Here is a 24732-nt window from a genome sequence, read left to right on the forward strand (position 1 = left end):
ACTTTGATCTGTGCCGAGCTGAGCCTTGCCGATCTGTGCCATCGAGACAAATGTGTTGAATGCCCTCCTCCCTGTCTGTGAACTCTTACTGCCCTCTGACACATAGTCCTCCTCTTCTGATTGGCTGTTAGGTAGTTTTAACTCTGACCTCATCGTCAGAATGCAAACTGATTGGTCAAAAAGTCAGTAGTGGTCGTGGAGAACTCAACCGCCTCTCTAGCAATGACACCCTAAACCCCAAAAGACTACAAACTGTGTCTGTGGTCCAAACGTGGTCTTTCCATGGTCAGGGTGGTGTGTTTAAGCTGCAGGCAACTTAAGGGACATCGCAGTTCAACCAAAGCATGCTGCTACGCTGTCTATCATCAGCCATGTCATTAGAGGTGTCAAATCAGTGACCTTCTCCTGGTTTGTGGGTGGGGCCCGCCCCTCCACAGAACCAAACTCCTCCCCTTTTCATCTTCTATAGTCATTCATACCACTTGCCATAAAAACATATGTCATACTGAAGATGGAGGGAAGGGGTTCCATGCATGCCTGTCTATGGAGGACAACAGAAATCAGAAGAACATCCTATTGGTAAGACGGGCAGTTCTTATCCTCCTGTCCAATGATAAAGCAATTACACTTACAACCACCAAGGAACCCATAATGCATGAGAGGAGGAATTATTTGAAGTATCTGGAAAATGACGCCATAAACCATGATACACTGTCTAATTACCAACGCTGATACGCTCAAACAGCCATTCATGTCCATCAATGAAACAACTGCCCAATTCTGAATTAAGAATGATGATTACAACATATACAACATAACACTTTGTATGTGCCCCCCTGACAAAATATAACATGGAAATTGTGTTATTCATAAATCGTCAAGAGAACAGCAATCTGGAAATGAAATAGTTCAAGATTTTATGTCATTAAACATTGATTTTATTTCATATCCATTGACTACATGTATGACACATCCATATCATAAAAGCATCCATTCATCATATAGCAAGAGTATAGAAATAAAACCTTGAGCCATTTATCGCTTGGTGTGTGTTTGCAGTGTAAGTGTGTTGATCTGTTTCCTGTCCCTCTCCTCTCAGGATGACTTCGACGTGGATGATGACATGACCATTAGAGAGGTGAGACCCTACAACACTTTCTCTGTATTTACTGGTTATCAGGGGAATAATTAGTCACTGTGTATGAATAGCCTTATCAAAGCTGGAATCTCTATGGGCATCTATTATCTCTGCACCAGGGACCACAGCCAGACACTGTGTAGCCACATAAAAGAGGAAACCACCAAGGCTTAAAGGAAGTGGAGTTTGGATAGGGATTGAGGTTAGGGTTGATGTTTGGGTAGGGATTTAAATTAGCGATGGGGTTTGCAAAGTGATTTGGTTGGTATTAGAAATGATTGGATTTTAGATTAATGCAGGAATTATTGGTGGTACCTCAATTGAAATATTCTGAGATTTTTTCACTGCATTCCATAATCTATAATTTCTTTAATCTCACGTTTCCGTTTCAATTGCTACCATGCTTATTATGCATATCACTCTCATATTTGCTCAACTATTAGCGTTTAGATATGCAGAAGCCCATATAGGTAACAATCACTGGAGTTTAATGTCTATTCCAAAAGGAATGATTCTGTCTTCTTAAATATTAATGAATGCCCCACAAAAAAAACTTTTTCCAACTGAAATACGATGTTTACCCATGTTGCACAACGATTGAAGTCAATAAATCATGGTTTTAGTCAAAGTATGATATATATGGGTTTGAAGAGACAAATCCGGAAAACCCATTTCGTGCAAATCGTTGTGAATGTAGTATCTTTTTTGATGAAGAAATTATTTTCAGCCTACGTTTAATTTCAGCACTGGGTTTTATTTGAATGTGGCCACCCACCAGCATGACATAGTTTATTAATCAGAAACATCTGCAGTTATTCCTCTTTGTGACTGAGATGAGAAACAGTCTTGTGTCCACTTGGCCGCCTGAGCCATTGTATTAATGGTATAATTGCGTGAGATAGCATTTTACAAACCCGCGTCCCCCGTCGCCCCCAGATGAATGGTTTTGACCACTAAAGTTTTGCTTCACTAGACGCTCCACTGCTTTGATTGGTGTAAAGTTAGCTAGAAACCACAGGTGTTTATCCAGGTAATGAAAAGGCACCCGCAAAATAAAATGTATGTCATCTGTCATCTGTCATCTGCGGAGTACATGATCATTTCACTTCCCCTGTGAGCCATGAGCACGGGTTGATTTATCTTTGCTGTACCGCAGCCTGCCAGCAGTCTACTTACCAAGGGTTGCACCGTGTCCATTACAATGTAGAAAACACATATCAGCTATCTTTCAATGGTTATCCATAGTACCGGAGCTTATTCTTTCTAACTATCTTTATGGTGGATTCGCGGCCTCAATTTATGGACAATGCCAAACGTTTGGCGAAAACAATAGATGGCGAAGTCAAAGATGACTGTGGTTTCCATCTGTGGTGAAGTTTTCCCTAAATCAATCCTTATGACAAATCCAGTTCCAGAACTAGCTATAGAGCCAGCTGGCTAATCTTTTGAATATTGTGTATTTATAAAAACAGCAACATATAACATGAATTAGCTAAATAAGGTTAACTAGCATGTTAGCCAACTACACAGACAGGTGTCAATGCCCTATTTGTTGACGTTTATCAACTCCATGTGGAAATTCCCACATCCAATTTGTGAATATGTACAAGTAGGCTTCGTCATTCTTTGGAGGAGGAACCTAAACATGGATTTCCTCTCTGGGACAGGAAATGACGTTTAAATAGTGGTGGCAACTTCCTCGAGTCCTTTTAAGGAATTGAAGATAAAAGCCGTATCCGTTCTTTCTCACCATGGATGTAAAGACCATTTAAATATTCTATACGTCTAGTAGGGCTGTGACGATCATGGGATTTTGGATGACGACAACTGGCCAGCCAAATGACCGCTGTCACCGTAATAACCGCTCGAATAGCATTTTAAAAATGGAATAGAATGAAGAGAACAGGTGTCCCACCCATTCAAGTCAATGACAGCATAATGGGTGGACTGGCAGTCATTGCTAGCGTACCCATCGGAGCTGTTAGGTTCTTATTTTTCACTAAATAACTCACGGACACTAGAGAAGCTTTAACCAAGTTTAATCATTCCCAAAGGTTCTGTACAGCTGAAATCAGACAGCCAAACATTTCAGACATCAGAGTTTATATACATTCTACTTAAGACACTCCTCTTCCTTACAGTTTATGGCTCCACAGGAAAGAAGGTAACCAGATAGCAACCCTGATTACTCCCTTAAGGGGAACTGACCTCACCTCCTGACCCACAGATATCCATCTGTCTTCCCTATATCAACACATCGCTCTCTTCTCCTCCATCAAACACGCTCCAAAGCCTTCTGTCTTTCTTCAGAGAACCATTCACTTCTAACATAGTCTCTTTCATTTCCTATCATTAATTTACTACCTCAATGATCAATGTTTAGCTGATTCCAACAGAGCAAAGCAGAAAGGAAAATATTTGCTAAAATATGTGCTGTGCTTCGTTGATTCAGTATGAAAAAAGTATGAAAATGTATGTGCTCACTATCGTAAGTCGCTAAATGACTCAAATGTAAATGTAATTCAACTCCACTAACATTACAAAAAAGACTTTCCTGTGCATGAGCCACATCAGTTAACATCATTTGAATTAACATTCTGCATATATTACAAAGCAAATTATTGCATCACAATACCAGGTAGCCATTGTGAGTGCACCCATGACTACCTGTCAACTTGCCAGGGTTAAAGGTTCCAAGCCTGTTCTATTCACCTATTTCTATATGTGCTGCCGCTGAATTGTAGTCATTCTGTCAGCTGTTTGTTAGGAAAAAAATATGTTTGATCTATTTATTTATTACAGTTATGACATTTACTTTCTGTCCATGACGGTCTTCATCCATAACTGTAGTTTACATGGTTATACTGTAATTTTGCCAGCCCAATGTCTGTGTTTGAGTACTTCCATAATGTTTCTCTCCACTTTCCTCTTTATCCTCCCCGGGTTTGCAGATTGCAGAGTGGGAGGAGAACCAGCTTGACGAGCAGGTGAACTTTGACAATTGCATGATCGACCCCGCCCCCATCCAACTGGTGGAGAGCACCTCACTACATAAGGTCTGTCTGTCTCCTTTATACTGCTCAGTACCCCCTTTTCACTAAATAAATCCAGGTTTATTTTGTAAAATGCACTTTGTAGATGGATAGTCCAGTGTTATTGCTATTATAGCCACTGCAGTACAAGCGCACAAACTCACATTTGTGTGTGACTTATGGAAACTGGTGTTTGTTCTCTTGGGTCTATCAGTCATTTTTGTCCCAGCTTGTCTGTGTGTGTTTGTGTGAGAGACTTATGGAAACTGGTGTTTGTTCTCTTGCCTCTATCAGTCATTTTTGTCCCAGCTTGTCTGTGTGTGTTTGTGTGAGAGACTTATGGAAACTGGTGTTTGTTCTCTTGCCTCTATCAGTCATTTTTGTCCCAGCTTGTCTGTGTGAGAGACTTCTCTTGTTCTCTTGCATCTATCAGTCTGGGTAACGTGTATTCCATGCTGTTTTATGTGTTTGTTTCCTGGAACATTGTAATGGTAAACTCCCATTGCATTAAATATTGAAATAACAACAAGGTTATTCTATTTCCTGTGATTTGGGTTTAGGCTCAAGCTGCTGTCTGTGTGGTTCACTTGAGGTTCTAGCAGCTTACAGTATCAGTAGGGATGTTGTACCTTTCACAACAATCTAGCTCAGTGGTGCTCAAACACCCGATGAGGCTAATCAAGGTGATTACTTTTGATGACTTGCTGATTTACTTCATTAGTTGAATGAGGAAGGAGCTTGTACACCATTCAGCTCTCTGGTGACCACTGAGCTGACTGTTCTAATGCACTAAACTGCTGTAGTTTAATAGCTGTTTTCAGATGTTTACTGTTTTGTGATTCAGAAAGGCCTCCATATGAATGTCAAAAGGGAATCTATGATTCTAAGTGTTCTAGATGTTGGTTCTACGTGTTCTAGATGTGGGTTCTAAGTGTATTGTTCTCTTGTCCCCAGACCCACACCATCTTTTCTCTGCTGGGGTTGGACCATGCCTACGTCACCAGCATTGGACGACTCATCGGAGTGGTGTCCCTCAAAGAGGTGAGTGACACAGATCACCTGGGGTTGAGCACATCAACATGTCACTGTCTCATCATCATCATCATCATCATCATCATCATTGATTACAACATCACAACAGCCACCATTGTCATAGACCTCTCCATCATCATCTTTCTCACTGTCACAATCATCAGCATAACTGTCACCACCATCACACACATACCTTCAGTATCAATGACCTTTGCTCCTTCCATGCCTTGTTATGTGATGGACAGCGAGACAAATGTCTGGTTAATGTCCCTTGCGGTCTCTCCTCTTTCTGTCTCTTGTTCTTTCTATATTTCTCTCTCTCTCTTCACAAGCAAAGTAGGCGGAGCCTTCTGTCTTTGTCAGTTGGCTGTAAAACAGGGGATTGTTGCTAAGCACAGTGTTGTTCCACTGGCTGGCATTCAGGCCTTTTGTTTGGTGTTAAACAGCAGCGAGATGAGCCTCACCTCTCCTTGCCTGTCCTCTTCTCGCCCTCTCGTCTCCTCTCCTCTTTGCTTCTACTCGCCTCACCTCTCCTCTCATCGTCTCTGTCACACAGCACTGCTGCATTCAGCTCTCCTTATGCTTTCTAATAACTGGGGAGGGTGTGTATGTGTGTGTGTAAGTGAGAAACATGTCTGCCTCTAAACCGTTGTTTTCCAGACGTCTGTCATTGTTGGGGAAGGAGAGGGATGGAGTACAGTATATGACGACATCTTATTAGGACTATTGTTGGGGCCAATATATGTTGAGTTCAAAAAAACATTGTTCATCATCTTTAATGTATTACCATGGTAGCATAGCCACACTCCCTATATTATCACCTAGAAACACCATAGTAAACATCCTGTAATATTGCCATGGTTAAACATCACCATTCCACTTTGGTCTCCACTTGCATCAGACTGTCAATGGTTTATATATGCACTAGATGACTGACAAGGGGTGCCGTTTTGAAGCCACCGCGCCTCCATATTGGCACTCCCCCACGGTTGTAAAAAATATATTTTGGAAGATATAGAAATGCCTTAGTAACTAAAAAATGTTTTGCCATGTTCATTCTATTACAGACACCTTAATGAATACTTTTAAATTATATTATGTAAGCTAAACATCCAAATGTAAAAATATATAAAAACATTTCTTTTTTAAAGTACTGTTCCCACCAGGGTTGCAAAGGGAGGGTATATTACTGGAAACTACCAGTAAACTACCAGAATTCAGCATATGTGGGAACTCCTTCAAGACTGTTGGAAAAGCATTCAAGGTTAAGCAGGTTGAGAGAATGCCAAGAGTGTGCAAAGCTGTCATCAAGGCAAAGGGTGGATATTTGAAGCAATATATTTGATTTGTTTAAAACTTTTTTGGGTTACTCGATGATTCCATATGTGTTATTTCCTAGTTTTGATGTCTAGTAAAAATAAAGAAAAACCCTTGAATGAGTAGGTGTTCTAAAACTTTTATCTGGTAGTGTACATCATGGATGGACGCTTCTCCCTGTCATGGATGTCATGGTTGCCCTTAGTTTGAAGATGTAATCCGGAGACAGATGTTTTCTCCATCTCCTTAGCTATCATACACTAATTCCACTGATTTCAAAACTTGGTCCCCCAGAAAGTGGGGAGCAATACTTATGCAGCTCTACTAAGCAATACATATATTTTTTAAACTGCGTTAGACAGGATTACCTACACATACTGACCAGCTCAAATAGACAGAAGTGTGCTATATGGCAGACCAATCCAAACGTATCTCGGCATGTCTAGCCAACTCATTATCTCAGCCAATCATGGCTAGCGGGAAGGTTGCTTGCTTTTTCTGTGGCTAAACCAACTAGGCTCGTAATTTAATCTTTTTATTCATGTTTTTCAAGTATAAATTACCAAAGTTGCGATGGATTCCCATAGATTTTCTGTTAATTACCAGATTCCAGTAACTTTGGTAAATGACCGGTAGTTTTGCAACTCTAGTCCCCACTACAACAAAGAATACTTAAATAGTTGTAATTTTGTCCTTGAATCATTTCATTGAAATACTGTAAAATTACATTCATTCCAATGGAGGATTGCTTCTTCTGTGGAGTGCCACTATGGCTGGCCGGTGGCGTCAGTCTTTCATTGGCCAATACATAGCATCAGCAATCCAGGGTTTACATACATTATTGGTCACTGTACAGATTGAGCTATCCTCTCTGATACCGAGCCTAATTTATACTCAATCCCAAATTGACTGGTACTCAATAAATGTGACCCGTAGTCCCTACGTGTCAAAGTGTACATGCTAGGGGTTGGGTTTGTATTGGGCAAGTCTCTTCACCTTTGTTGACCCACTATTTCTTTGTCATTATCTCTGTAGCTGCAGAAGGCCATCGAGGGCTCTGTGGCAGTGAAGGGGGTGAATGTGCGCCCCCCTCTGGCCAGTTTCCGGGACAGCGGCACCAGTGGCACCATTATGAACAACGAGAACAAGGCCAGAGATCTCCACAAGCTGTGGAACCGCCGACAGTTGATGTCCCTCCCCCAGGAGCACCGAGCCTCCGACTCTGACGAGAAGTCCAAGTGAGGTGGACTGGGATAGGTTGACGGGGATCGGGACGATGATGCGGACAGGTTGACGGGGATCGGGACGATGATGCGGACAGGTGGACGGGGATCGGGACGATGATGCGGACAGGTGGACGGGGATGGGGACGACGATGATGCGGACAGGTGGACGGGGATGGGGACAGGTGACACAGGGATGGGGACAGATGTGTTGGCGAGGAGTAGGAGGAGCATTGACCCCCCCCCCCCCCCCCCCCAACTCAAAACCACAACCGATGCTGCAAATGGCTTGGATCAATATTTAATTCTGGACTATAGAATTCTCTCCTCTTACTCCTCTCCTAACCTTCCTCTCCATCCCTCTCTCCTTTATCCCTCCTCCTGGTTGCCCTTTGGGCCCTACACTTACTCAGCTCTTATGGAGGAGGGATGGACTCACCCTGTGCTTGGCCCAACCAGAACAAAATAGATCTGGGTGTTAGGGAGGGGAGAGAAGAGAAGAGGAGAGGAGGGATGGGTTAAGGTGTCACTGCTTAACAAAGGTGATCAGAGCAAAATGTATAGAATATGCGTGTTTTGACTATAAAAATAATTGCATTTTTTTTACAAATTTTGCAGACTTTGAGAGGAAATTTAAAAAAGAAAATCCTATGTGTAGCACCTTCTCAGAAAATACAGTCTCAAACACACACGCACAAGTTTTAATAAGAGCCAGTCTGCACACTCTAAGACAATGGAGTTCTCTCTAAAAATAGCTCTTTATAACCTTGAAGAGAGGAAGGAGAGGGGGAAGAGGGAAAGAGTGAAAAAGGCTAAAATATGACAATATGAAAGTGTTTTCTGTTATCTAATCTGCTGCTACTTTAGGGGTCCCCCCCCCCCCCCGATAGAACCCAGGGTAGCTTTCTGGTTGGCCAACGTCACATCCCCACTGTATGTGTCCACTGTCCAGTAACACTACACTACGTTGATCAGAGTAAGGACAGACCCAGACCACATAGAACCAGTTTGATTCAGTCCCATTCTAAATCCTATTTTCCCTAACCTTAACCCTAGCTCCTAACCCTAACCTTAAACCTAACCCTAGCTCCTAACCCAAATTCTAACCCTAACACTAATTCTGACCTTAACCCTAAACCCGCTAGAAATGGCATTTGACCTTGTGGGGACCAACAAAATGTTCCCAGTTGGTCCCCCCAAAAATTTGATAATTCTTGTGAGGACTTCTTGTCCCCACAAGTATAGTTAAACACGTACACACACACACACACACACACACACACACACACACACTGACTGATATTTCTGCAACCTGGATGTGTTATTGCATAAATACGTTATCATTTCAGTGGTGAGTTCTTGCCTTGTTCACCGCCACTGAAAAGAAAACACACATTAACATCTTCACAGACTGACATGCCCGTGAGATGCACACATATGAGGAGAAGTATGCTGTTGTGTATATCATTTTAATGGACAATATCATTATGATGGCTATTTTTTAAATGTTTTTATTCCGGTTTATTTTGTATCTTTTCTCATTGAATTCATTTTGATCTAGGTTTGATTGGCATCATTCATTCATCCAATGAGCTTTAATCATGGCTTATTTTGGGAAAGGGGCAGTGGTGTGAAGTACTAAAGTAGTACTTTAAAGTATTTTTACTTAAGTAGTTGTTTTGGGTATCTGTACTTTACTATTTATATTTTACTTTTACTTCTACATTCCTAAATAAAATTATATACTTTTTACTCTATACATTTTCCCTGACATCCAAAAGTACTCATTACATTTTGAATGCTTAGCAGGACAAGAAAATTGTCTAATTCACACACTTATCTCTGATCTGGACTCACTAAACACACATGCTTCGTTTGTCAATTATTTCTGAGTGTTGGAGTGTGCCCCTGACTCCTTAAATTAAAAAAAAACAAGAAAATGGTGCCATCTGGTTTGGTTAATATAAGGAATTTTAAATGATTTATACTTTTGATACTTAAGTATATGTAAAACCAAATACTTTTAGACTTTTACTCAAGTAGTATTTTACTGGATGACTTTCACTTTTACTTGAGTCATTTTCTATTAAGGTATCTTTACTTTTACTCAAGTATGACAACTGGGTACTTTTTCCACCACTGGAAAGGGGATGGGGCTTTTTGAGGAATGTGTGGATTTAAGACTTTGCTATATGTTTACAGATTTAACATCATTGCTGTAATACGTGATTGTTAATTTAAAATCTAACTGATCTACATTGCTATCTATGGAGTTGCTCTTCCTGCAACTCCTTTTTAGTTTTTGTTGTGTATTGCTCTTCCCTGTGGAAAAACCAGTCATATGGCAGTCCAGTCATATGGCAGTCCAGTCATATGGCAGTCCAATCTCAATATTCCAAAGCTTTATTTGAACATGCATGGGAAAACGAATTCAGCTCGCTCTTTGTTCTCACAGACCGAGGATGGGTGGGGTGTTACACATGCCCTTCGAATGAGTCCGGTCCTTCTGCTCATCACCACAGATAGTAAAGGACAAAGAACGACTAATCATACCAAGGACATGACCACTCCCCCACACATCCTGGGATAGCAGGACCTATGAAAGATTTTCTAACTCTCTGTGAAACACAGTTCTAAAACAGACTACAAAAATGTAAAGGGACAACTTTCTTTAGGCTTTAGCAAATCTAAGAGAAACAGGATGACCTGTCCCTTCTTCAGGCCAAATAAGATAACAAATTACATTTCTCTTCCACATAACTAATTGTCTACTAATTGGTTGATGTCATTGGAAACACTCATCTTCCTCTCCTCTGGAGATGATGAGTATGAAATTGAAATGTACACAATTGGAACAATGAATGTGTAATTACACATCCTCTTGCTGAAAGTTATTCCACTTGGTGTAACTACTGATGTTATTACACATTGTCTCTCTCTCAGGTCTACCCAATGTGTTCAGTTTGGAGTTGTTGTTTTTTTTTTTTTTTTTTTTTTTTTGGGGGGGGGGGGTCTATCTGCAACCTGGTCTGAACTTTTCTTTGACCAGGATGCACTGTGTGTGTATGTAAAAAACCAAACCCCATGTTACTTTAATATGGTGCAATGTTAAAGATACATTATTTTTTTTAATGCATTTTCTTTATAAAGGTCATCCATTTATATATTATTAGGCGGCAGGTAGCCTTGCAGTTAAGAGTAGCCCACAGTAGCCAAAGGTCGCTGACATCTATAAATGTGCCCTTAACTAAGGCACTTATCCATAGTTGCTCTGGATAAGAGTGTCTGCTAAAGGACTGAAAATGTATGTAACAACATGTATTAATTCATCAACACCTAAACCCACCAATAAAAAAAATCTACTGAAATAGAATCATAAATGTTTTATCTATCGCATTTCAGGACATCACATCTCTTCTACAGTATGTGTAAAAACAGGTCAGAGGCCTGCCTTGGAGCAGTATGTGTAAAACAGGTCAGAGGCCTGCCTTGGAGCAGTATGTGTAAAACAGGTCAGAGGCCTGCCTTGGAGCAGTATGTGTAAAACAGGTCAGAGGCCTGCCTTGGAGCAGTATGTGTAAAAACAGGTCAGAGGCCTGCCTTGGAGCAGTATGTGTAAAAACAGGTCAGAGGCCTGCCTTGGAGCAGTATGTGTAAAACAGGTCAGAGGCCTGCCTTGGAGCAGTATGTGTAAAAACAGGTCAGAGGCCTGCCTTGGAGCAGTATGTGTAAAAACAGGTCAGAGGCCTGCCTTGGAGCAGTATGTTGGGTCTACAGATGTTGGGTCTTAATTTGAACCATTTTGTCGCAGGAAAAAAATTATCCCGCAGCAGGAGGATTTGAATGAATATTTAGTATTTGCCGCCAGGGGGCAGCTGGAAGCGGCGTTTGTAGGCTATACAATTCCGTACCTACATTGTACCTTAGACTGAAAGTCCACTGGGCTTCACTTCAAGTAGCCTATGTAGGCTACACCCCGTCTCATGTGAGTTCTTATGTGGATTATAATAAATTAACATTCGTAGTGGGGTAGATGTGTTTTTAATTTGGGAAAATATGTATATTTTTTTATATATCAATTGTTTTATACCAAACATTAGGAGTACCTTCCTCAGGGCATAGACTCTCCAAGGTGTCGAAAGCGTTCCACATGCTGGCCCATGTTGAATCTAATGCTTCCGACAGTTGTGTCAAGTTGGCTGGATGTCCTTTGGGTGGTGGACCATTCTTGATCAACATGGGAAACTGTTGAGCATGAAAACCCCAGTATTTTTTGTCTTGCCCATTCACTCTCTGAATGGCACACATAAACAATCCATGTCTCAATTGTCTCAACAACACAAAAGTCCTTCTTTAACCGGTCTCCTCCTCATCACCTACATTGATTTGAAGTGGATTTCACAAGTTACAACAATAAGGGATCATAGGTTTCACCTGGTCAGTTTATGTCATGGAAAGAACAGGTGTTCCTAATGTTTATTATACTCAGTGTATTTCAAGGTAAGCAATAGGCCCACTGCCCTTTGACCCCTATCTTCCCAACAATGCACTTCAATTGAAGCTAAAAAAAATTATGAAAGGAATGGGACTTCCCCCACTCCTTAATAAAATATCTTTATTAAAGATTAAAATCATTGGACAAATAACAATAGATTGTGAGCACACCTTTCATTATGCAACAATGGATAGGGTAACAGGTAGCTTACAAAATGAATTGGAATATAATCAAATAACCAGGGGCGCAACTAAGTGAGTGGGACATAACTATAAAACAAAATGTACTGGATAAACACTCTAAACAGCCTACCCGACCACTCGGAGGAGTCTGCATGGTCCTAAAGCACACCTGGCCTAATTTTGTATGACATTCCAATTATAAAATTGGGGTGGACAAAAATGCAATTTTCAGATGTCGTCCGTGAAAGTTTCACCCCTGCAAATAACTATTGCTAGCACTAGATTGACAGCTGATGTCTCCTTAAATCATCAATACATTCTAAATTCCCCTGAACACGGCTGATCTCATTTGCAACAATTTGTAGTCACCTCATTACCGCTCCCTAATAGATCATGCCAGTGTTACCTTACTCCAGTTTGCAAACAGTCTTTCAATATATGTTTGCCATCTGGTTGGAATTATCATAACAATTTAGTCCTTTTTAAACAGACTAAGCGTGATTTATAGTATCTATTTGACAAGCATAAAGTATTTCCTCTTTCACCACAGCAAATCTCCTGTGGAAATTGACCCAATACTTTGTATGAATGATAACTAATGTTGGTGTAGCTTACTATTATTTTATGTGTTTCCTATTTATGTTATCCATTAACATATGTTGAAGCGTGATTCATCACTCCAGAGAAAGCATTTCCACTGCTCCAGAGTCCAATGGCGGTGAGCTTTACGCCACTCCAGCCGACACTTGGCATTGCGCATCTTAGTCTTGTGTGAGGCTGCTCAGCCATGGAAACCCATTTCATGAAACTCCCGATGAACAGTTCTTGTGCTGACTTTGCTTCCAGGGGCAGTTTGTGACTTGGTAGTGAGTATTGCAAACGAGGACAGGCCATTTTCACGCACTACGTGCTTCAGCACTCAGCACTGTTCTGTGAGCTTGTGTGGCCTACCACTTCGCGGCTGAGCCGTTGTTGCTCCTAGCACTTACATTTGACCGGGGCAGCTCGAGCAGGGAAGAAATTTGAGGAACTGACTTGTTGGAAAGGTGGCATCCTATGACGGTGACACGTTGAAAGTCACTGAGCTTGGGCCATTCTACTGCCAATGTTTGTCTATGGAGATTGCATATGTGCTCAATTTTATACACCTGTTAGCAACGGGTGTTGCTTAAATGGCCAAATCCACTAATTTGAATGGGTGTCCACATACACTATATGGCAAAAAGTATTTGAAAGGGTACTCACCGGATAGGGGCCTCCTTGGAGTACACCAGGCTGGTTTCCAGAGAAACAGATCCAAGATAGCCAGAAAATATTATCAGAGGACATCCTGAGAAATGTCCAAAATAAAAATCTTGCTTTTTTCTTCGACAGAGAAAGCATTCGACAAAACGTGGCATAAAAGGACTACGTTACAGACAATAACCTCCAACTTCCACATCCAATCAGAAACATAATCTCAAGCTTCCTCCATAACCGACAAATAATAGTTAATGTCCACAGCCATCTCTCCACATTTACCCCAGAAGCTGGAGCCCCCAAAGGTACAGTCCTCAGCCCACTCCAGTTCATCATCTACATCTCAGGCATTTACTATCCCCCACCTTCCATTGGACAGGTAGCACAATTTGTTGATGACCTATGCCATTGGACCAGCTCCAAGTGGCCACAGCTAGCCTCAAAGATACTCACAAAGTGCATATAAAAAAATAGAACAGTGGTCAAACAACTGTCAAGTTAAAATAAACCCAAAGACAGAGTGCATCCTATTTACCAAAAACCTATAACTAAAGAAACTCGTAACCCTATTACATGCTGACCACACCACTTGCGTCGCTTGCGCGAGCTTGACAAAATAAATGTACACATACATGTTATTCAATCATTGCATCCACAGTGCTAGTGAGCGTCTGCGTGGCCAGGCGCTAAAATAGAAATTGGTTCTATTTGTGACGTTCAACGCGCTGCAAGTCCGGCCTCTCCCATCTCCTCATTGGTTTTAGTAGCATATACCCACGTGCCATCTCCTCATTGGTTTTTAGGAGCATATACCCATGTGCCTTCTACTCATTGGTTGTGAGTGATTGAAAGATGAACTTAGGTCCACACTCTGATCAGTTGTAGTAATTCTGTAAAGTTGGTTGCCAACCGCCAAATAAAGTCCAAAAGAAAAATAAGCCTGAAGGGAGGAGGAGAGACGAGGAAAAACAAATTCGGTTTCATCTGTGGATTAATTGTCAGAGTAGAGGACCTTATGCATTTCAGGTAAAATAACAACCCAATGTTTATTTACCAGGACAAATTAGCCAGCAACAGCAGGCTAGCTCGCTAAATTGCCATAAATGTTTAATGCTTTTTGACTGGTCCCCAAATGAATATAATTTGTTCAGAGTTTGTTTTTATATTTCAACCTGCATGTCCTGATTGCTTCTGGTGTGGGTAATCAATTTACGAGCACGCCTGCACTTTAGTCAGCATGTAAAAATGTACAACAAAACAATAAAAATTTAAAAATATGTTCATATAACATTTCAAAGAAACATGCTGTGGACCACCCATATTGGGAACATTGAGAGAGAAGGACAGAATAATCATTTGAAAGCATTTTGTGGAAATAAACATGGAGCAGCACCCAAAACTATTTTATAATCAGATCAATTCTTGAATATGCACTGGATTACAACCTCCTCACATCAAATGAACAGACTACTAAAAATACAGAACAAAGCAATACAACTGGCACACAGATTACCCGGCTTCATCAACACAATACATTCACCACATACTGTATCTGGAGTCAAGACCGTCACAGAAAGACAGACAATAATAGGACAGAAATACCCGAACAGCGCAATCCACAACACATCACAAGAAGACCATAGAAGAAGCATAATGGGCCACAGAAACACCTGTCAGTCATGCTCCAGATGTCAAAGCCAGACTGTTACAAACTTAACCTCACATCCCACACCATATCAACACACCTCACTTCTAAACACAACATAACCACAATTAACATGTAACCTACCCCCCTCGAAACTCCTTTCCTATTTTAACTACTTTCCCACTACCTACCTTAACTACTTCCGTTCACTCTCTTGTTTCCTTTATTAACATTAACTAACGTGCTATTACTGTCAACATAAAAAAAAAAAAATGTTATCCTTATTTTTCCTTCTGTTTTCTTTAAGTTTACTATACTGTAGGCACAACACAAAAAAGGCAGTCTAGCGATTTCATGTTTTGTTTAGTTCCTGAGCTACATGCAGCTATTTACTCTCGCCACAATATCAGCATATATGGCATAACTATGGCACCAGTCTGCCCATACTCAGACTGAGCCATGACAGACTATTTTCACTAGTCTTGATACACGCTTGGCTGCGTAGAACATTCGCCATGTGGAAAGCAGCAAGACAGTAGCTAGGTTTCCAACCAATTGGCGACATGATTTCATATAAATATTCTAAAATCCGCATAAAAACAATACCACCAGAGATTTTTCCATAAACTGGACTTGTTGCAGAGAGAAGAAGGTGCGTGATGACGTAGTGCACCTAAAATACATTTTGAGTTAAATTCAGGATAAATTTGGTTCCGTCACATGTGCTCCATCCAACAGCGCGCGCTCTGTGCACTGTTGGCTAAAGCCCACAAGTAGTGTACATGCTCAGATTATTATTATGGACAAAGAGCGAGATTATTTTCATCTGTCAAAGGTCAACCAAGCATCGATTATCATGTCACCAGAATAAAACTCTCAATATTTATTGGAAAGGAGCATCAAGCTCATCATCTTGCACTTTCGCCACCCTGTGAATATCATCATAATTAATTTAATCTGTAACCTAATATCAATCAATAAATCAAATGTATTTATAAAGCCCTTCTTACATCAGCTGATGTCACTAAGTGTTGTACAGAAACCCCAAACAGCAAGCAATGCACATGTAGAAGCATGGTGGCTAGGAAAAACTCCCTAGAAAGGCCAGAACCTAGGAAGAAAGCCTGGTTCCTCTCTAGGTATGAGGGGTGGCCAGGCCTCTTCTGGCTGTACCGGGTAGAGATTATAACAGAACATGGCCAAGATGTTCAAATGTTCATAGATGACCAGCAGGCTCAAATAATAATAATCACAGTGGTTGTAGAGGGTGCAACAGGTCAGCACCTCAGGAGTAAATGTCAGTTGGCTTATCATAGTCTATAGCCTACATCCTATGTCGTTCTACATTAGCATCGAACAGCCCCCGTGATATGCAACTTTTCAGGGAAGTTAGAAACCAATATACACAGGCAGTTAGAAGAGTCAAGGCTAGCTTTTTCAAGCAGAAATTTGCTTCCTGCAACACAAACTCAAAAAGGTTCTGGGACACTGTAAAGTCCATGGAGAATAAGAACACCTCCTCCCAGCTGCTCACTGCACTGAGGATAGGAAACACTGTCACCACTGATAGATCAACTATTATTGAGAATTTCAATAAGCATTTTTCTACAGCCGGCCATGCTTTCCACCTGGCTACCCCTACCCTGATCAACTGCACTGTACCCCCCACAGCAACTCGCCCAAGCCTTCCCCATTTCCCCTTCTCCCAAATCCAGTCAGCTGATGTTCTGAAAGAGCTGCAAAATATGGACCCCTACAAATCTGCCCGGGCTAGTCAATCTGGACCCTTTCTTTTAAAATTATCTTCCGAAATTGTTGCAACTCCTATTACTAGCCTGTTCAACCTCTCCTTCGTGTCGTCTGAGATTCCCAAAGATTGGAAAGCAGCTGCGGTCATCCCCCTCTTCAAAGGGGGGGGGGGTCCCTGTTGACCCAACCTGCTACAGACCTATATCTATCCTACCCTGCCTTTCTAAGGTCCCGCCATTGATAAGAAACAATACTGTGCAGCCATATTCATTGACCTGGCCAAGGCTTTCGACTCTGTCAATCACCACATCCTCATCGGCAGACTCAATAGCCTTGGTTTCTCAAATGATTGCCTCGCCTGGTTCACCAACTACTTCTCTGATAGGGTTCAGTGTGTCAAATCGGAGGGCCTGTTGTCCGGGCCTCTGGCCGTCTCTATGGGGGTGCCACAGGGTTCAAACCGTGGGCCGACTCTCTTCTCTGTATACATCAATGATGTCGCTCTTGCTGCTGGTGAGTCTTTGATCCACCTCTACGCAGACGACACCATTCGGTATACTTCTGGCCCTTCTTTGGACACTGTTAACAACACTCCAGACGAGCCATACAACTCTCCTTCCGTGGCCTCCAACTGCTCTTAAATACAAGTAAAACTAAATGCATGCTCTTCAACTGATCGCTGCCTGCACCTGCCCGCCCATCTAGCATCACTACTCTGGACGGTTCTGACTTAGAATATGTGGACAACTACAAATATCTAGGTGTCTGGTTAGACTGTAAACTCTCCTTCCAGACTCACATCAAACATCTCCAATCCAAAGTTAAATCTAGAATTGGCTTCCTATTTCGCAACAAAGCATCCTTCACTCATGCTGCCAAACATACCCTCGTAAAACTGACCATCCTACCGATCCTCGACTTTGGCGATGTCATTTACAAAATAGCCTCCAATACCCTACTCAATAAATTGGATGTAGTCTATCACAGTGCCATCCATTTTGTCACCAAAGCCCCATATACTACCCACCACTGCGACCTGTACACTCTTGTTGGCTGGCCCCTGCTTCATACTCATCGCCAAACCCACTGGCTCCAGGTCATCTACAAGACCCTGCTAGGTAAAGTCCCCCTTACGTCAGCTCGCTGGTCACCATAGCAGCACCCACCTGTAGCACCCACTCTGAAACTGGAAACACTTATCTCCCTCACTAGCTTTAAGCACCAGCTGTCAGAGCAGCTCACATATTACTGCACCTGTACATAGCCCATCTATAATTTAGCCCAAACAACTACCTCTTCCCCTACTGTATTTATTTAGCTCCTTTGCACCCTGTAACCGTTCTCGTCTGGTGAAGGAGAAGTGGACCAAAATGCAGAGTGGTATTTTTGATACATGTTTAATGACGACGAAAAAACACGAACAATACAAAAACCACAAACGGAACGTGAAAACCTATACAGCCTATCTGGTGACAACAAACACAGAGACAGGAACAATCACCCACAAAATACTCAAAGAGTATGGCTGCCTAAATATGGTTCCCAATCAGAGACAACGATAATCACCTGACTCTGATTGAGAACCGCCTCAGGCAGCCATAGACTATGCTAGACATCCCCAAGACAAAACGCACCACAAAAAACCCATGTCACACCCTGGCCTGACCAAATAAATGCAGACAAACACAATATACTTCGACCAGGGCGTGACAGAAGCCCCCCCTAAGGTGCGGACTCCCGGACGCACATCAAAACAATAGGGAAGGGTCCGGGTGGGCGTCTGTCGATGGTGGCGGCTCCGGCGCGGGACGTGGACCCCACTCTATCAATGTCTTAGTCCCTCATCCTCGCGTCCTAAGATAGTCCACCCTCGCCGCCGACCATGGCCTAGTAGTCCTCACCCAGAACCCCACTGGACTGAGGGGCAGCTCGGGACTGAGGGGCAGCTCGGGACTGAGGGGAAGCCCGGGACTGAGGGGAAGCCCGGGACTGAGGGGAAGCCCAGCACTGAGAGGAAGCTCAGGCAGGTAGTTGGATCCGGCAGATCCTGGCTGGCTGGCGGTTCTGGCAGATCCTGGCTGACTGGCGGATCTGGCAGATCCTGGCTGACTGGCGGATCTGGAAGAGTCTGGCTGACTGGCAGATCTGGAAGAGTCTGGCTGTCTGGCGGATCTGGAAGAGTCTGGCGGATCTGGAAGAGTCTGGCTGACTGGCAGATCTGGAAGAGTCTGGCTGACTGGCGGATCCTGGCAGACTGACGGATTTGGCTGCTCCATGCTGTCTGGCGGCTCTGACTGCTCCATGCAGACTGACAGCTCTGGCGGTTTCTTGCAGACTGGCAGCTCTGGTGGCTCCTTGCAGACTGGCAGCTCCTTGCAGACTGGCAGCTCCTTGCAGACTGTCAGCTCTGGCTGCTCCATGCAGACTGGCAACTCTGGCTGCACCATGCAGACTGTCAGCTCTGGCTGATCCATGCAGACTGACAGCTCTGGCTGATCCATGCAGACTGACATCTCTGGCTGCTCCATGCAGACTGACATCTCTGGCTGCTCCATGCAGACTGACAGCTCTGGCTGCTCCATGCAGACTGACAGCTCTGGCTGCGCTGAACATACACCGTTAGCAGTAGAGGTCGACCGATTAAATTGGAATGGCCGAATAATTGGGGCCGATTTCAAGTTTTCATAACAATCAATAATCAGCATTTTTGGACGCCGATTGTGGCAGATGACATTGCATTCCACGAGGAGACTGCGTGGCAGGCTGACCACCTGTTACGCGAGTGCAGCAAGGAGCCAAGGTAACTTTCTAGCTAGTATTAAACTAAGGTTTGTGCAATGTAACAGCAATATTTAGACTTAGGGTTGCCGCTCGTTCGATAAAATACGGAACGGTTCCGTATTTCACTGAAAGAATAAACGTTTTGTTTTCAAAATGATAGTTTCCAGATTTGACCATATTAATGACCTAAGGATCGTATTTCTGTGTGTGTAGTATATTCTAATTAAGTCTATGATTTGATAGAGCAGTCTGACTGAGCGGTGGTTGGCAGCAGCAGGCTCGTAAGCATTCATTCAAACAGGGCTTTAGTGTGTTTTGCCAGCAGCTCTTTGCTGTGCTTCAAGCATTGCGCTGTTTAGGACTTCAAGCTTATCAACTTCTGAGATTAGGCTGGCAATACTGAAGTGCCTATAAGAATATCCAATAGTCAAAGGTATATGAAATCCAAATGGTATAGAGAGAAATAGTCCTATAATAACTATAACCTAAAACTTCTTAACTGGGAATATTTAAGACTCATGTTAAAAGGAACCACCAGCTTTCATATGTTCTCATGTTCTGAGCAAGGAACTTAAACAATAGCTTTATTACATGGCACATATTGCACTTTTACTTTCTTCACTAAAACACAGTTTCTGTATCATTTAAACCAAATTGAACATGTTTCATTATTTATTTGAGACTAAATTGATTTTATTATTGTGTTATATTAAGTTAAAAAGAAGTGTTCATTCAGTATTGTTGTAATTGTCTTCATTACAAATATATATATAAAAAAAAACATTTTTAAATCGTCCGATTAATCGCTATGGGCTTTTTTCGGTCCTCCAATAATCGGTATTGAAAAATCATAATCGGTCGACCTCTAGTAGATAGCAGCTATTTTATTCACATAAAGACACGTTTGATTACACCACACACGAAAAATGAACTGTTTCCATCAGGCCTGTCATGGCATTTTTTTTATCCGACTATACTCCCATAACTAGGTTGGATGAAAACCTGCTTACAGACAGGCAGTCTAATTAGCAATTTAAATATATTTTTGCGTCATTATTGCAAACATTGGCTAAGCCGCGCAGGGGGCAGTCAAGTAGTGTTCTTTTTTCAAGAACTACAATATGGCAGCAACTATAAAAATAGTCTACAGCATCACATAAAACGCTCAATAGTTTTTTTCTCCGAAGTGTAGGAACTGCGTCCTGCTTGTGCAAATGCAATATCTGTTACAACAGACAGACAGACAAATACAGTGCATTCGGGAAGGATTTACTTGGCTCATCGTGCTCTAGCGAATCCTTGTGGTGGGCCGGGCGCCTGCAGGCTGACTTCGGTTGTCAGTTGAACAGTATTTTCTCCAACATATTGGTGCAGCTGGCTTCCGGGGTAATCAGGCGGATGTTAAGAAGGGGTTTTTGCGGGACATGTTTCGGAGGAAGCATGACTCGACCTTCACCTCTCCTGAGAGCGTTGGGCAGTTGCAGCGATGAGACAAGATTGTAATTGGATCGCAATTGGAAATCATGAAATTGGGGAGAAAAAAAAGGGGAGAAAAAAATATTTAAAAAAATTATATAAAAAATGTATATTATTCAGATCGTTTGCGGTGAGACTCGAAATTGAGCTCAGGTGCATCCTGTTTCCATTGAACATCCTTGAGATGTTTCTACAACTTGTTTAGAGTCCACCTGTGGTAAATTACATTTTTTTACGATCACTTTGGCACTAATCTCAGAACCTTGATGTCATTTTTCAAAACTCCAGACACAAAACTCACAACTGATGATCAGAATTGTAACGCCCGTCGGAAGAAGTGGACCAAGGTGCAGAGTGGTACGTGTTCATGATTCTTTACTTAATCCGAACACCAAACAAAAAAAAGTCACGTTCTGAAGGCTACACAGAGTTAATAAAAAATAAACATCCCACAACCTAAGGTGGCAAAACAGGCTGCCTAAGTATGATTCCCAATCTGTCACACCCTGGTCGAAATATATTATATTTATCTTCATTTATTTGGTCAGGCCAGGGTGTGACATGGGTTATTGTGGTGTGTTTTTGTCTTGGGGTTTTTATGGGGCATATAGTATAGTCTATGGCTGCCTGAGGCGGTTCTCAATCAGAGTCAGGTGATTATCATTGTCTATGATTGGGAACCATATTTAGGCAGCCATATTCTTTGAGTGTGTCGTGGGTGATTGTTCCTGTCTCTGTGTTTAGTTTCACCAGACAGGCTGTATAGTTTTTTCACGGTTCCATCTGTTGTTTTAGTACATGTTCAGTTATTTCATGTCTAGTCTACTTTCATTCAATAAACATGAGTAACCATCACGCTGCATTTTGGTCCGCTCCTCCTTCAACAGAAGAAAGCCGTTACAGAATCACCCACCACAACAGGACCAAGCGGCGTGGTAACAGGCAACAGCCGCAGCAGCAGGTTGACAAAACTTTCTGGACTTGGGAGGAAATCCTCGACGGGAGAGGACCCTGGGCTAAACCAGGGGAGTGTAGCCGCCCCAAGGTGCAGCGAGAGAGGGTATGGACATGGGAGGACGAACTGGACGGTAAAGGAACCTGGGTTCAGCCTGGAGAATATCGCCGTCCCAAGGAAGAACTGGAGGCGACGAAAGTGGAGAGGCGATGGTATGAAGAGGCAGCACGGCGACGCGGTTGGAAGCCCGAGAGTCAGCCCCAAAAAATTATTGGGGGGGCTCACAGGGAGTATGGCTACGCCAGGTAGGAGACCTGCGCAAACTTCCTGTGTTTACCGGGGGGCTAAAGAGATCGGCAGGCACCGTGTTATGCTGTGGAGCGCACGGTGTCTCCAGTGCGGGTGCATAGCCCGGTGCGGTACATACCAGCTCCTCGTATTGGCCAGGCTAGAGTGGGCATCGAGCCGGGTAAAGTTGGGCAGGCTCGGTGCTCAAGAGCTCCAGTGCGCCTGCACGGTCCGGTCTATCCAGTGCCACCTCCACACACCAGTCCTCCGGTGGCAGCTCCCCGCACCAGGCTTCCTGTGCGTGTCCTCGGCCCAGTACCACCAGTGCCAGCACCACGCATCAGATCTACTGTGCGACTCGCCTCTCCAGCGCTGCCGGAGCCTTTGCCCTCTCCTGCGCTGCCGGAGTCTCCCGCCTGTTCAGCGCAGCCAGAGCCTTCCTCCTCTACAGCGCTGCTGGAGTCTCCCGCCTGTTTAGCGCAGTCCGAGCTGTCAGTCTGCATGGAGCAGCCTGAGCTGTCAGTCTGCATGGAGCAGCCCGAGCTGTCAGTCTGCATGGAACAGCCAGAGCTGTCAGTCTGCATGGAACAGCTGGAGCTGCCAGTCTGCATGGAGCTGCCAGTCTGCAAGGAGCTGACAGTCTGCAAGGAGCTGCCAGTCTGCAAGGAGCTGCCAGTCTGCAAGGAGCTGTCAGTCTGCATGGAGCTGCCAGTCTGCATGGAGCTGCCAGTCTGCATGGAGCTGCCAGTCTGCATGGAGCAGCCAGAGCTGCCAGTCTGCAAGAAGCCGCCAGAGCTGTCAGTCTACATGGAGCAGCCAGAGCCGCCAGTCAGCATGGAGCAGCCAGATCCGTCAGTCAGCCAGACTCTTCCAGATCTGCCAGTTAGCCAGACTCTTCCAGATCCGGCAGTCAGCCAGACTCTTCCAGATCCGCCAGTCAGCCAGACTCTTCCAGATCCGCCAGTCACCCAGACTCTTCCAGATCCGCCAGTCAGCCAGACTCTTCCAGATCTGCCAGTCAACCAGATTCTTCCAGATCTGCCAGTCAACCAGATTCTTCCAGATCTGCCAGTCAACCAGACTCTTCCAGATCTGCCAGTCAGCCAGGATCTGCCAGAACCGTCAACCAGCCAGGATCTGCCGGATCCAACTACCTGGCTGAGCTTCCTCTCAGTGCTGGGCTTCCTCTCAGTGCTGGGCTTCCTCTCAGTCCCGAGCTTCCTCTCAGTGCTGAGCTTCCCCTCAGTCCCGAGCTGCCCCTCTGTCCCGAGCTGCCCCTCTGTCCCGAGCTGCCCCTCAGTCCCGAGGTGCCCCTCAGTCCCGAGCTGACCCTCAGTCCCGAGCTGACCCTCAGCCCAGTGGGGTTCTGGGTGAGGACTACTAGGCCATGGTCGGCGGCGAAGGTGGACTATCCTAGGACGCGAGGAGGGGGGACTAAGACATTTATAGAGTGGGTTCCACATCCCGCGCCGGAGCCGGAGCCGCCACCATGGACAGACGCCCACCCGGACCCTCCCTATTGTTTTGATGTGCGTCCGGGAGTCCGCATCTTAGGGGGGGGTTCTGTCACGCCCTGGTCGAAATATATTATGTTTATCTTCATTTATTGGGTCAGGCCAGGGTGTGACATGGGTTATTTGTGGTGTGTTTTCGTCTTGGGGTTGTGTGGGGTGTATAGCATAGTCTATGGCTGCCTGAGGCGGTTCTCAATCAGAGTCAGGTGATTATCATTGTCTCTGATTGGGAACCATATTTAGGCAGCCATATTCTTTGAGTGTTTCGTGGGTGATTGTTCCTGTCTCTGTGTTTAGTTTCACCAGACAGGCTGTATAGTTTTTTCACGTTTCCATCTGTTGTTTTTGTTCATGTTCAGTTATTTCACGTCTAGTCTACTTTCATTCAATAAACATGAGTAACCATCACTCTGCATTTTGGTCCGCTCCTCCTTCAACAGAAGAAAGCCGTTACAGTCAGAAGTTTACATACACACAATTAGTATTTGGTAGCATTGCCTTTAAATTGTTTAACTTGGATCAGACGTCTCGCGTAGCATTCCTCAAGCTTCCCACAACAAGCTTCCCACAATATGTTGATGCCACCCCCGTGCTTCACGGTTGGGATGGTGTTCTTCGGCTTGCAAGCCTCCTCCTTTTTCCTCCAAACATAATGATGGTCATTAT

At 43.6% G+C, this 24732-nt stretch overlaps 1 protein-coding gene across 1 annotated transcript in view; it reads left to right on the forward strand.

Annotated features, from left to right (window-relative positions):
- Window positions 1-9499, forward strand: part of LOC135546591 (chloride channel protein 2-like) — an 86030-nt gene extending 76531 nt beyond the window's left edge. Inside the window, exons 20-23 of the mRNA XM_064975153.1 lie at window positions 1100-1138; window positions 4090-4194; window positions 5125-5211; window positions 7555-9499. Of these exons, the coding sequence (XP_064831225.1) occupies window positions 1100-1138; window positions 4090-4194; window positions 5125-5211; window positions 7555-7761 (438 nt within the window). The 3' untranslated portion in view covers window positions 7762-9499. The remainder of the gene's footprint in view (window positions 1-1099; window positions 1139-4089; window positions 4195-5124; window positions 5212-7554) is intronic.
- The last annotated feature ends 15233 nt before the right edge of the window (window positions 9500-24732 follow it).

This window comes from Oncorhynchus masou, chromosome 9, assembly GCF_036934945.1.
Source record: "Oncorhynchus masou masou isolate Uvic2021 chromosome 9, UVic_Omas_1.1, whole genome shotgun sequence".
Classification (NCBI taxonomy): domain Eukaryota; kingdom Metazoa; phylum Chordata; class Actinopteri; order Salmoniformes; family Salmonidae; genus Oncorhynchus; species Oncorhynchus masou.